Source organism: Bombus vosnesenskii, unplaced genomic scaffold (assembly GCF_011952255.1).
Source record: "Bombus vosnesenskii isolate JDL3184/JDL3185 unplaced genomic scaffold, Bvos_JDL3184-5_v1.1 scf7180000013264, whole genome shotgun sequence".
Lineage (NCBI taxonomy): Eukaryota > Metazoa > Arthropoda > Insecta > Hymenoptera > Apidae > Bombus > Bombus vosnesenskii.
This window is the reverse complement of record NW_022882924.1, coordinates 2,337,372-2,352,710: the sequence shown is the minus strand read 5'-3', so window position 1 is coordinate 2,352,710 and position 15,339 is coordinate 2,337,372. Positions and strand designations below refer to the sequence as shown.

Genomic DNA, 15,339 nt, shown 5'->3' with positions numbered 1-15,339 from the left:
GCGTGCGTGTAGATACAGTATCACGGATACTATAAAACGCAAACGGGAGAGACTTCGTCCCTTATCCTGGACTATATAATCCGGTTATGACACTCGTCCGAGGTAGTTTCCGATCGCTTGATCAAAAATACAAATTCCTCGAAAATTTTAATGCTCCGTCTGCATCTATGAGCTACGTACGTATAATACCAACTTTAATACCACTATATTGCACACAAATATGCATATGTTAACATTTTATGAATCGATAAGGAAATACGAAATTCTGTATTTATTTATCGTCTACGCGCATAATACTTTAGGATGAAAACCGACTTCTACTTTCCGCCAATTTAATCGCGAAGTTTACTATCGTTGTCATCGGATACATTGACTGGGATTAATCGACAGGAAGCAAAGAATTTCTTATTGAATTTCCACGCTTCTAAAACAATTAAACAGGTCTACCTTTATCCAAAAACCAATTTCTTCGAATCAAAGATTTTGTCGCTCGTATGCTTCCGATAGACTTTTACGATCGATGACGCTGGAAAAAATCAGTTCTATCTCCAGCGGCCGGCTAATCACATTAAAACTTCGATCACAGAATGGCCGTGAGTTTCGTGAAAAAACATCGACGTGAATCGTGCGTTTGTCATGCGATGATCTTTCTTTCATCCGTCTGGAGCTAAGGTTTCTACCCGTGAAACGCGTTCTTCTCGTTCGTGTGTTGCACGGTTTCCAGTCAGATCAGGTAAACACGTGTCTTGCCAGGGAAACTAAGCGGGAACGCGGCTTGTTGGCTGTGCATCGGTCCCCTAGGTCGTTCCACGCTCGCGTTCTTCATCAGATATACAACGATGACAACGGCGCATGCCATGAATGGACTGTAACGTAATTAAGATTCCAGCGGTCGCTGGGCGCGTGCGTCTTCGTCGATCCGCCGAAGAGAAAACGACGATAAACAGACGCGAAAGAGAAGGGAAGAGAGGCCTTTGGCACCATGCACAGCCGTGTCCTTTGTCTCACGAACGATACACGCAAGAACCGCTACCGAAACATTACGCAGCCTCCGATTAAACCGCGAGAATTGGGCCGCGTTTAATGTATTCATTGTGCTGGATTCCGCGTCGATCATCGTGCAACAAAGGAATGATTGAAAAGTTAAAGTGTCTTTCATATTCTTCGTTCTTTAAATTTTGTTTTGCATATTGAGTCGTTAATGGGTGATTGCTCTCTTAATGGCGATCATTATTACCACTGGTCGTTCATGGGTGTTCAACAAAGAATATTTGGTAGATTCTCGTCGAAGAATTTCGAACAACTTGCGATTGAGTTCTGATACTTGAATTAGAGTAGAACTATGTACTGCGTATGGAGAAATGATTTTTAAGTACTCGGAGAATATGACAGTTTTAAGATTCATCTTGACGGATCTTTGATGTGCTATGGTTTTTTTTTAACAAAGGAGAACGAACGTTCGTTATGAATTATTCTCAGTACGAGATACGTAAAATGTTACGACACTTTGAGAGTACCAGACCTAGGAAAATAAGAAGCTTCGCATTTCTTACTTTTACAGTCATTAAAAATGTGCGAGTACTTCTCACGAAATTAATCTCCATGCACCAAACGCAATTACACGTACGTGTAACGAAGTTTTTATTTTTACCAGAATCCCGAACGATTCGCGTAAAAATCATTTGATACCTTCTTTAACCATACTTACGTTAATCGGTTAATCTAAAAAAAAAAAAAAAATCCATATTTAAAAATCAAGGCAATCCCTCCTTGCGCGATTAAAACAGCTTCGAAAGGGAATTTTCGCGTTCGCTTTACGAGGATCATTCGGCGAGCATAGACGCGAGTATGGAGCTGCAAGAGCGAGAGAGAGGAGAACCAGAAATAACCCAGGTTTACGACGTTAAAACAAAATTAAAAAGAGAAGGAAAAGGAGGAAGAAGGGAGAAGGAAAGAGACGAAATCTCTCTCGTCGACGCCTTCTTCGGCGACCGCTTCCTTCGTGCTCTCCTCTTTTCTCTTCTTTTCTCGCTGACGAGTTTCTCGTCTGGGCATGCGGCGCACAATCCTCTCCTCTCCCCTGTCGAGCTCTTGCTCTTCCAACACACGGCCAGAACGATGGCGAAGCGCCGGCAAAAGTGTTTGCGAAGATGTATTCATAATGGCACGGGTCAAAACAATTCGACTGACGTGTTTCGACGGTGGAGCGAAGCACCCGGGCTTTTTTTAACATCGAAACGGATCGTTTCGACGATCAAAGACCAGCTTGACGACGTACTATGGGAATCTTCGACGAGAAAGATATTTGAAGAGTGGCGGAGAGGTTCGAACGTCTTGAGGACACGTTCGGTATAAAAACATCTGAAAGGACCCTTCGAAAGGTTTTGGATTAAGACGACGTTCAAATTTCAGAGAGAACATACCGATTGTGTTACCGATCGATGTAATTTCATATATTTCAGGATGGTACGTTTCTTAGACCTCCAATGGACAACAAAGGGTCACGATGGAAGGCTTAGAAAAGTTGCAAGAATACTTCGTAAAGTGGGCTCATGGAATTCTCCTCTATGATGCACCATATCTTAGGTATAATTGCAACAACTATTATTTATTAACCCAGCGAATTTCGAACGTGGAAAATTTTCATCGTATAAGGGATACACGATTTACCGATGTTTCGATAAATCACTATATCCAATTGTTATTTATTATTCTACGTTCTCGACATATCTGGATGATAAACCTGCGCCATTCCGTGTCCACGTTAATATGTATTGTTTAATTATTCAACAAACTAGTTTATTATCCTATTTTACCAACGTGATATCGATCAACTTGTCGAAACGTTTCGTTCACGGATATTACTACCAAACGCAACTAGGTTAACTTCCAGCAAGTAAAAAGTATGTATAAATGATTCCGATAACTGAAAGAATAGCTATACAGCTCGATCCTTCAAGACTTTCATTCTACCTCGAAGAATCAACAAAAGTGAAATTCCTTTGCTTACCGGAAGGATTGATTCTTTCGGTAAGTACAAACGAGTAGGAAAAGTGTGGAAGTCATTGGTGGAAGGAATTGCGAGCGCGTGCAGGCGATTTCAGCTTCACGGCAAGTGGAACAGCCGTAATACGAGGTACAAAAGACCGTTATGCTGGCGGAGCATTGCGAAACGATGCAACGAAGAAATGGGTCAAACGATTCAACTGTCAGTCTGCTGACTACGACACGAGGACGAAAGGACGATGCAATGGCATTCAATGCGTCAACCGCGCCGTTTTTAAGTATATAAGAAGCTAGACATGGAGCCTGGTATGAAGGGAGAACGTGGTTAACGATGCGTTCGCTTTCGAACGAGCCGAAGAACGCCTTCTTCTTCGAGGGAAGGTCGCGTTCAAGGACCTTTCGGCGCTTTTAACCTTATTCGCCCCGAACGCTAAGAAGATTAAAAAAAAATCTTCTAAACGGCAGTGGATTAATATCATCCCTTATGACATATTTTGAAATATTTTCGACTAGTTTCGAATTTTCCTTGGTCCACGATAGATATATATTTATTATTTAAGAACTAGTATTTACCAGTTTAATATTTTATATTTTCAAATATGCGAGTCTTTGGTACATTGCGTCGCTTGTATCAGGAGCGACGAGCGAAAGAAAGAATGAAATGTTTTCTAAAGAAATTTTATGATTTTTCTTTGAAATAGGAAATGTGTAATTTTGAACATAAGATCGGCAAAATCGGCAGGGTGCGAGGATGCAAATTGGGTCGTGCGCCGCTAGCGAGGTTCTAACGACGAATAATACGTTTCGACAGCTTTTTCCTGATGCTCGTAAAACGACACCATCCTCCCAGTAGGCCCATTTCATCGCAAACCGATAGCTACTATTGGCCATTCGGAGCAACTTCTGCTTCCATTTTCCTCCAAACGTTTTAATGGAAACGAACGCACGAAGATGTCGCGGTATTCGATTACGCGTTAAAGTATAATAAAATACGAGTAAAGTTAACATCTTTCCATATCAGGTGCAGTTTCTTCTTCGACCTTTTGCCTATATTTTATAACAGATATTTTTCTCCATTTTAAAGATATCGATATAAATTAAATAGTTGGATCCATGGAAAAGCAAGCGGGTGAAAGATAATAAATCGGAGCGCGCATAGTCGCGAGTCACATTTTACATCGCAACATAATTAGGTAATTACTGTCCCAGGGCCGAGCTTCCAATAATCTGGTCTCGTCATTGTTTCCCTAAATAAATTCCACGGAAATACCAGGCTGGATATTTACTTTCTAACAAGAGCCTTCGTTACCTTAGGCGGCACAGAACTTCGTTAATCCGGACTAATTGGAAGCAAGAGATCGTCAGAACTATAAACAAGTTAGGATCAACGTAGTCCAGCTTTAATAAATTCCATCTCTGACAATTATGTTTAAATCATTTTTATGGCCGTCAATCTATCTACATTATCAAAGAAGAAACAAACGAGAGCAAAAAATTATTTCTAGACTCTGTGGAGAAATTCGTTTGGAAATGTGTATTTTTATTTCTGCGAAGAATGATGAGAGGGAAAAAGGAGCCAAATGAACAGACGGGAAAACAGAGACGCGCAAGAGGGAAACCGTTGCCTGAAACGTAAGAAGACAACGGGTTCAAAGATGCGCTCGGACGCAAGTTTATTGTGAAAACTAGATTTCACCGGTGCGCGGCGTGCCGTGCCGGAGAAATAAGGTAGAAAAAAGTTGGTTCATCAAGCCGGCAGCAGAGTTACCGAGTTACGAATGTACGGTTACATGGTTTACTGTGCTCAGATATTTGTGTCGTAAAATGCAATTAAAATTCAGACTGTTAATCCTTAAATTACATAGACTTTTTTGTAATTATTTACTTATCAAAAGTGAAAGATAAATGTAAATAGAAAATAATAAACAGCGAACATTTTGTAGCAAAGATTTTCATTTACCTTAATAGTAGTGTAACGTCCTTGCGGGAACATCTTTCAACTTTTAAGTATTAAAATTACTTTACAAAATTTTCCATCATTTACTTAATATCCGATCGAATATTCAAAGAACTAATGGAAAGCAAAGCTTTCACTTTCAAGTTGTTGGATCATTGTGACTCGTATCGTCTACGACTCGTCGATCAGTAAACGAAAACAAGCGGAATTTCGTGCTTTTGTTCCCGGTCATTCCGCATTGATCCGCCACGATATCAGCACTTCCGAAGTGTCAGCCATTAAAGAGGAATTCAAGTATTACGGGTAAACTTGAGGGAAAAACGGCGATCGCACGGACGTTTACGACCTGTAAAGAGATCCATTTCGTCGAGTGCATTTGAACGTCGACAAATACACCTTGAAGCGGCAGAAGGAACTTGAAGGAGGAGTAGACTCTTAACGCGGCATGGAAGCCTTGAAACTTCCCTTTCTCTCTTTTCCTATCCCGTCATGCACGAGGACCTGACTTTGACTAGGCAACATGTCTAACTAAATTACTGTCATCCTTGGGTAACCTTGTATCGTGAACAACTTTGGTAAATAATCGGCCGGTATACACATACTTACTCGACGAGAAAAACCTTCTTTCGCGCACTGATGAAATTTTAGACAACTATCGATCAAATTGCATAATCGTAATTTTCACAGTGCGAATAAACCAGTAAAGTGCATCGAATTTTAACTTGAAACGTGGAACGCGGAAACGTATATATATGGATCGTAATATAAATTCATCCTGTTTTATACAAATCTGCTATATAAATGGCGAAAATGGGACGAATATGTTACAACGAATAAACGTCACGCGAACCATATAGGAAACGATGAAAATCGCGTTTCAGTTAGAAATTTGTAAAAGATAAAATATACATACGTCAAGACAACTTCAATGCGCAATATTATCTAAAATGCCTCTCTTCTTTGTCATGATAAATAAATGTTATTATAATGGTTATCCGTTTAGTTCTTAAGCAGATGTTTTACCTACCATTACTCTGCCACAACGTGTTTTGTTAAAGCCAGAGATTTCAAAAATATCGACATAATTCGAATATTATTTGAAGCTGATTCGAATTTTAGCCGATGAAAACGCGATGCTTAAATTTCGTCCACGTCCATAACGCATTAGACGTATACGAATTAACCATCCAGGAAAAACGGGGCTACACTGTTCATCGTCGAATTATCGTCTCTGGTCTTACTAATAAAAACTAATGAAGCACAAACAGAGCGGCTTTTGATCGGCCGTATAGCGTACAGGTCGTGCCGAGAGGGAAGAGAAAGGGTTAGAGCGGAAAGGAGAGAGAAAGAGGGACGAGGACGAGGCCCAGTAACCGAGGGAAGTTAGTTTCGTATCGAAACCGGTCGTTTTCGCAGGTTAATTTCATCCGTGTATATGTGTACTTAATATTATACCTTTTTTCTGTGTCTACGTGCTACCGTACCGTATATTCTTTGATCGTCGTTTCTAATAAGCAACTATACGATGTATCGAACGTGATATTACATTCCCTGCGATTTCCAGCTTATTTAATTCATTGTTTGAGGAACTCGCATTATCTTCCTTTGCTTCTACCACTCTAGCAATTCTCTCGAATCGAGAAACAATATTGGAGTAATTTTATGTTGCCGTTTAGAGTGCTGCCATCTACGGCAATGACGCTATTTTTTAATGGTTCCGCAGAATGTAGTTGATAATTGTAGAGTTGAAGGATTTTCATGAAAATATTTTGAGGGAATACTTTGCTGCTTTTATAGAATATTGTCCTTTCCTTTTTGAATGTATATATTCTATTTTATTATGTTTTATACTCTAGTCATATTTTGGTATATTTTATTCTAGTGTATTTTTTATGTTTAACGTAAATATCACTCAATATAAATTTTACATTCTATGGACATCTTGCAACATTAAATCAACCTATTTACTGAGAGAAAAATTACCGTATTAAACTAATACAGTGTAGCGACAAAGATAATTTTTAATGGTATATCGTATCGTCGGGAACAAACTCGACACCCTGTAGCTCGAAATGTCTGTCACGGCAATTAACATTAAATCCATGCTGCGGCACACGCATTTTATTCGCTCGTATGTTTGATTTGTGGATTTACGACGAGGTCTGTTTAACGCGAATCTGCATCTGCGTCTCGTTTTAATGATGCATTCATCGTGCTATAAAATCATCGATTTATGCATCACGTCACTGTTAAGTCCTATCCCACGTTGAGAACGAACTACGGGTTAAGCGACGAGAAATATGAAGAAATATGAATTCCTTAGCGAATATTAATCACGCTACGTGCTTTCAGTTACTTTTATAACGTAATCGTGTTTTTCTATCGTTAACAAATTTCTGTTTATTAGAACGAAGAGTGCTACAAAAGTTGGAAAACCATTTCATAGATATTCATAGAATTCTACATTATATCGTGCTCGTTTATAGCGTTCCTTCGGCTCAATTTTACAAGCGATTATCGTTCGCTCTAAATCGACTCGCAGCAACACCACCGTCGATAGGCTAAGTGTAGCAAACAGACAACTGATACAATAAATAGGTAGAGCAAGTGATTATCGTTATAGCGTTTAGAATAGAATAGGAACAGCTGTTTACATGATTCACCGTCCAGTCTTTTCGGCGCTGTTCTCCGTATCCTTCGCAGATCCCGGTCAGAATCCCGGCACTCAATTAGTAAAAGAACACTCACCGTATCGCGAGATACTAATCCCACACTTCTATGGGAACTTTTTTTACGCGTGACCTCCCACCCACACACACATATACATACACACGCACGGTGCTACGGAGGGAAAGAAAAAGGAAACGCGCAGGCGCGATCGCTTGCGACTAAAATCGCGGCGTTTCTCCCCCTCCGGCCGTCGCAGAGCCGTGTTGCTGTCACATTTTTCGATTCCAACACACTCTCTCACGTGTGCACCTCTCACCCACTGTTTCCACTTTTGCCACTGAATTCAAGGCGAGACGACGAACTCGACGATCGAGTCCGCCGGTAGCCGACAACTTTTTCAGAGAACAAAAAGACCGAGGATGACCGTCGAAGACGAGAAGGATAGGAAAGCAACACACGAACAAGCTCCGACGTTCGCGCCGGACGAAGCGGAAGCCGGCTTGTGGAGTTTGCTAGAGTCCCCTCGTGTGGAGTTGCCGGCCATTCGGCCGATCTCGGATACTTTCGGATTCGTTCGGTTCACAGTGCTTCCGTCATTCGTGTATCGTCGGTAACACGAGTATCGTCTTTACCTTTAGTAGGTTTCGTTGGTTGGATTAAAAATTGAATAGGAAGTTTGTATGAAATTTTCTTTATAAAAAAATTAACCTGCAACTAGAACGACCAAACGTTTTGTTGCATTCAAATTTCTCTTTGAGGTATATGTATATGAGGGATATGTATTATAGTTAAGAGAAAGCGCACGAACGTGTATGGTCCTAGACTGTCCGATAATTAATTAAAGCTCGATCGAACTTAAACTAGTTGCTAAAGTAATAAAGATTTAATTATCTACTAATTGGTCAGTTATCGGTGAAGGAAATAGCGGTATTTTATCGCGAGATAGGTTGCCAGAGCAGTGTCCAGTTCGAGCATAAACTTCCTTGTCGTGTTTCGAGATATCGAACCGGCAACGATTCTTTTTCAAGTTTCTCCCGCCTTTTCCTTCGTAACGCGAATGTCATTATTAATCTACAGCCTGTAGCGAGCAATCGCTGGACGCGGATGTGTACGAGCAAGCTCGACAGGAACGACCGATGAGTAATGGTTCGTCCGTCAATTATAAATACGATTTCAGTTCGTTGCGCAACAAAGTTTAGTATTAACCTGACTGTCCATTTATCTTTGCCGGTTTATTTTATATTTACATCGGCGTGATGCATCGACCAGTTTATCTATTGTTGAATTAATCCCTCGTTTATTATTACAGCTGCTTATCGTCGCTCGCATTCGATCCTACGTGACTATCAACCTGGCCAATTTTATCTCGCACAGGGATGCGAGTGCCTTTCACCGTTTCCTCTTGTTTATCGTCGCTGTTATTAGCTGCTTTTTACGCTCCTGCTTGTTTTTCCTGTTGCACGTCGCAAAATTTGAATAAATTAGGCAAGCGATTGTTCGCGTCGGATACACGCGCGAAGGCGACGCGTGAATGGAGACTCGTCATATTGATTTCAACGATGAAGCAAACCTTGTTCAGGATGGTTGCGGATGCCTGAATCTCTTTTCTTTGTGTCTTGAAGTCATCGACCTTTCTGTACACGGATATAGTACACATTCAGCAGAATATTTAACAAAAGTGAGATTTAAGAATGTTACACTCTCTCGTCTCTTTATATATATTCTCCACATTTTACGTATGATCCGTGCCTTATAAATTCAAATTTAATAAACAGATTTCTCCGCAATTTTTCATCGATCTATGTTAAGTTAGAATACATCACGGAATACGCGAAACCAGAGCAAATCGTATTCAGCGTTTCCACGATCCATCCGGTGTCAGTTCCACGCGTGGAGCAGTTGCTTCTACATTTTCTAACGCGTCAGAGAAATCGAAACGTGAGATGGATCCAGTTCGCGGAATTATGGAGCATGTATCGTGACATTGTCCAGAGTTATTGCGATCTACTCGTTGCAAGCTGTATCCAGCGACCGGATACAAGTATTCAGTCCATTCGCACGAACCAGGAGCACTCGCTGATCTATTTATTCAGCCAGGCTGAAGGTAATCGTGATACGAGATAAGCGAACGATGTTGTCCTCGATAAAAGAAGACTCCGTCGTATACTCCGTTTCACCATCTTTTTCGCTTGATCTCGAATATCGAGAAACGTTTGAATGCTTTTTTCAGGACTTTTTCCAGTAAATTCAACGAGTTAAACGAACGAGTTAAACCTTTTAAATTCGCATACAGTTTTTATCTAGTTGCTGTACGAGCGATAAGTTTCCGTGGAATTAGTTGGCATTAATAATCCGTTATCGCACGGTCGCGAGGAAAAAAAAACTTTTTCCAAGGCTCCGATGTTTCAACTCCGACCGCTCAATAATTGGTCACATGAACATAATGTAAATTTAACAGCGGCACGGTTCTGTATAGAGCACAATGCCGATGTATAACTCATGTTTAATGCAAGAGTCAGACGCGTCAGCGTGCGATATTACAATACCGGTCGAGGCCGATTTCCTGATTTTCGATGGTGTTTTGGAGCGATCGTTCAATGCCATCACATCCTGCCACTAAATCGAATCTCGAGTGCCGAAACATTGTCCTATAACCCTCAACAGTATGCAGTAATTTCATCAGTTTCGAACGATATCAACAAACATGCTTTCCGATTCCATTATACATCCAATATCACAAATACTAACAAAAATTAATCCTCTGTTAATTCACGAATCTATTCGATCCATCTGTTCTTTTCAATTAATACAATTACAATTACGTACGATTGCGTTTAACCCCATCAAGAGACTCCGCAATCACTTACACTCTCCTAGTCGACGACAGACCCAATGAAATATAGTTCCCACGATAGAGATAAGCTTCCTGGCCGATAATCGAGCCGCGATTGCACCGATTAAAGTCCGTGTCTTAGCGCCTTTCGCTTATTCGAATTGCTGTCCAGAAGCTGCTCCATCGGACTCTGATGGTCGTGTTGGAACGCGTCTTATCTGGTTATCAGACCGAGCTACCAAGCCCTGTCGAGCTTTACTCCATCGTAAAAATATTTGCAAACGAACGTGGAGAGGCGTCGACGTCGCGACGCGAAGGTGCATTGAACTCAAAAGACGCGGCAATCGGCTAAGTATATTTGGACGCCGGGTACGAGGAGAATTTAACGCGTGGCTGAACTTGCGGCACGGATAATAGGATGTAAGTGTTTGCTTCCGGTCGTAGTTTTAATTCACCTCCATGGGATGGTGGTCTTTTCCGCCGCGAAATCGTCGATTACTCTCGAATGCCTGCTGCGTCATCCATTCGGAACGGAAATTCTGATGGCCGAGGTGGTCTTTGAACAATGAACACGTGGGAGAATTTTGTGACGAGCGTAATGAAAATCGAAGATAATGTTCGTGCCAACGTAATCTTGTTCTATGGCAGTGTTTGAAAGTATTTTATATCGTAGAAATGAAAATAGTAAAGAGGAAGCATTAAGTTGACTTTACTCGCGAATAAGGAGGTTTAAAATCATGGTTATACAAAGGTATTACTTTGTCCCATTTTCAAAGCTTCGTTATGATACGACTTGGGATGACTCGAATCACTCAAGCATATTCTTGTATACATTATTCATACGAATATATCATATTTTGCATACTTCTTTATACACCACGGATGCAGTCTCTACAAAGAAATTCACAATTTTATTTTCAACGTTTACATCAGTCTCTTACCTATCTTTTTAAAATTCAATATTTAACATTTTGAGAAAGTTCTTCCAAGCAGAAAATTAAATACCGATCAGTCTCAGTCTTACTTATCCTACGTACATCTTTGGATATTAATATAATATAAATATATACATTGAATCTAACGTCGTCAGATCACTCTGGTATTCTCGATTTCGCACAAAACGATCCGTGAACGAAGAATGGCATCTGGTAACACGTCTTTCCTTCGATCAGAGAGTCCAATCAGCTACGGTGATTGCACGAACTGTTGGCACGCGTATCTAGCTAAACGCGAACTGGTTCATTATACCACAGTAGCCATAGATCACACAGATAAATACATTTGTGTCTTAATGCTTGGACAAGCGAGGTCGTCTCGTACCTTTCACCTCCCTGTGTTCATGATATACACACATAACTATGCGTGTCCCCAATGCCGCAATACTATGCTGGCTACAAATTTGCTTGGTAATTAACCAATTAGTGGAACATTGCTAATTGACTGATTAAGTACCCACTCGTCGGGAACTAGATTGATACTGATGCGGTCGGTGCCCGCGTGCATTAACGTCGCCAGGAACGTGGCTGGTTGCCGTTCGTGCCGAAAATGTACATCAAACGCATGAAAACCTCCACCTCATTTATAAACAAAGCAGAAAAAAAAAAAATAAAAAGGAAGAAACCAAAAAAAAAAAAAAAAACAGCAAGATTTTTATCATTTTGAGAAAACTTCTATACGAAGTAATTCAACGCTATATTTCATCCGGCGAATCAGCCGAATAAAATTTTCCCAGTGCGCGCTACGTTTACTTTATATATTCAAAAATCACATTCCACCGGTCGATTCGACAGTTCCCTTTCCATTTCCCTGTTTTCTAATCTCGATTACCATCGTGGCGATAACAGAACGCTATCACGAGTGAAAGAGACTCGGAATAAAAACGATCCAGTGTCCACCTGTTTTTCTATCATTTTCGACTCCTCTCTGCTATGTTTCGTCCTGTTCGGACGAAGACGAGATCCGCGAGCACGCAAAAATCGATTACCTGTCCATTTCACGTCCGTTCACGACGTATATATAAATACAAGTACACGAAGCACCGTCGAGCTGAACCATGCGATTTTGAAACGGTAGAACCAAGAGGAATCCGGAATAATTCAAAAGATAATCCGATAGCGCGGTTATAATTCGAAAGATGGTGTTTGAGTTTCCCGGGCTGGCCCCGAGTACGCGTATGCATTCATTCATTCGCCCTAACTACGAATAGCCCTGCACCACCTAGTAGCTTCCGGTCGAGCACGTGCGCGTGTTCAGCTCGCTCGCTCGCTTGGATCGCGCGATCGTGCACTCGCCGACGTATGCTGCCATGTATTTGGATAGAACTGCTGCCGGCTATATTCCCTGATTGGGGCCGGCCAAGCTTCCTGCTGCCTTGCCTCCTGCTTTGCATACCTAACTACGGAGGCGAATTCCTCGACCGAGACAACCGGGATCGCTCGGTTCAGCTTAATTTCTAGCTTAAACCGAGTTATCTCATAACTATAGCCGGTGTGCACTTTTCAACAGTTTCCATGTGCTCGGGAAAACCTACATTCACTCAGCGTTAATCCTTCTCGTTCGACCGTCGAACGAGAATCGTTGCTTTGTCGGCGACGCGCGGAATTTTCGTGCTACTGCTCTCTTTAACCTTTGTTTGCGTTTCGATGCTTCGAAATGTAGCAAGTATTTGTGCGTCTTTTCCATTGTTAGTATCGTTGTATCGTCGTTGAAAGGTCTATCACGACGCTTCTGTCATACGTACGGCGGGGAAGAGACTTTTCGATGATATTTTAGTCGGCAGCGCCGGAAGCGCAGTCACTGACCTCGTCATGCCAAAGAGAATCCGCGAGCTTGCTTCCACGAGAAAAAATACGATCATGCTTTTAGAGGAAATACTATACGTTCGAGCGTGCAGCAAACGGTAATAGCGTCAGATGCATCCTCGATTTCGTGTTTCTCAAAGAATCGTATTTGGTGGTGGCTGTCAGTGGCGCGACAGTCATTGCCGTGTAAACAGTCTTTGATATACACTGAACTTTACATCTAGGTCAAGTTCCATTTCTGCTATTAATAGACAAAGTATAGTATAAGGATATGTCGAAAGTCCACTTTAGTAAGAAAAAATAAAATTCTGTGTCGTGAGACGCTACAAAATAGATTAATTTGACGACTTTATCAAATACCGTGACGTGTATAACGGTGTATGTAGCTTATACATGACAGTCGGTCAAAACTTATTTGACAGAGAACACGTTGATTTACGAGAAAGATGTACGTAGCAACGGTACAAGCAAAGATAGATTGAAACTTTGTACGCTAGCTTGTACGCTAGCTTGTACGCTAGCATGGATTTCTAGCTCCTTGTCATCCTAGCCTTTCAAACCTGAAAAACCTGATCACTGATAGACGAAGCATTCAGGTTTTAGTTTTCAGTCGATATCTTGCAACCCGTGTTGCAAGATTCTATTTCCGAGCCGTAGATAAAAGTTGGTTCTTTTACGACTATCCATTCACTGTTAATTCACTTACGAAACACTCGCACTGTACATACGTTTAATCATCTCGATACTTGTTACGGATAAGCTACGCGATTACATCGCGAGTCACCTGATTATATATTCTTCAGGAAATGACACGCGTGACACATTCCAAATATCCATATCCCTTTGCTCCATCTTAAACACGCATTCACGCGTGCTCGAGAAGCCTGTCGGACTTGTCCCGAGCTGTGTCAACGTCTGTTAACTTCCGTGTACTTTTATCAGATTAAATTTAAGCCCGTAGCGTGACCGTGCACTCGAACGAAGGATAAAATCGCCACGTAGAAATTTCACGATTCCCTTCCGAGCGGCTGAAAATCACGGGATGGCAATAAATCGAATTAATATAACGCTATCTGGCCGAAGGAAAAAGCGAAGGTGTCGCGCGTAATTACCGGATTGCCGATAATTAAGGCACGCCAGCAGAGCACCTGGAATTTAAAAGTTAAATTGTGTTTCGCTCATGAATTATGCATTCGCGGCCGAAGCTTGCTGATTGCAGGGGAACTTTGATCTTCCTGTTATATCGTATCGGAGAAACGATCGTAAGAAGATCGCTGATTCGATGCACCTTTAATTGCTCGTCCGTGTAACCGTCCATGAGATTTCTCGCTTCGTTCGTCCTTCACTCACGAGCTTCGGCGTTTTCGTCTGCTCGAGTGTCATTTTCCTTTCGAATATTAATCGCAAGAATCGTTCGATGGCGATTAAATACCACGGAAACAATATTTCGGCGAACGTGCGTTAATTTCGAGGTTGACTTTCCGCGCGAGTTTTCACTTCTGCCATTTTGGTTCCTTGTGTTTCGATTCGAACGAAGGGACAAAGTTACGAATTCGACAATACACCGGTTCGTTTAGACGCTATTGTGGATCGAAGCGAACAAATTACTGTATTGGAATGCGGCGCACGGCAGGCATTGACAAATTTTAAAAAATAAATTGAAAACCGATGGTGTACGTAATAGTAATCCACGTGATGTATTTCAGTCTTCCCTATTTTTTTCATTTGTACGCAAAGTTTGTTTCAATTTGGATTGCTTAACAACTCCTATATATTATATTACATATTTTATTTCGCTTAAATTGTAATTTCTGTAAATTTAATTAAATCGAATGTTCCATGCAATCGAGTCACCTGATTTTTAATATACAGCGTGTATCCTATTCTACGCATAGTGTTTTATACAGACAAGATTTTATTTAAAACGAGGCGCAAATAATTCCCGCGACCTATAAATCACACACCCTACAGGAACGTTCTCTAATAGTTTCGAACAATCCTCTTTTAACCCCCTGGCGCGAGCAGATCCCGTTCATTTAATCACGCTCACAGTCATTTAATTAAATATCCTC

At 41.2% G+C, this 15,339-nt stretch overlaps 1 protein-coding gene across 10 annotated transcripts in view; it reads right to left on the bottom strand.

Annotated features, from left to right (window-relative positions):
* LOC117238618 (dystrophin, isoforms A/C/F/G/H) overlaps window positions 1–15,339 on the bottom strand; it is a 438,274-nt gene that overhangs the window by 44,639 nt on the left and 378,296 nt on the right. The window contains exon 39 of one of the 10 annotated variants that reach the window (XM_033503734.1): window positions 11,193–11,289. The exons of the other annotated variants lie outside the window; for them this stretch is intronic. Coding sequence (XP_033359625.1) covers window positions 11,208–11,289 — 82 coding nt within the window. The 3' untranslated portion in view covers window positions 11,193–11,207. Of the gene's footprint in view, window positions 1–11,192; window positions 11,290–15,339 lie in introns of those variants that run through there. 10 annotated transcript variants of the gene reach the window in all.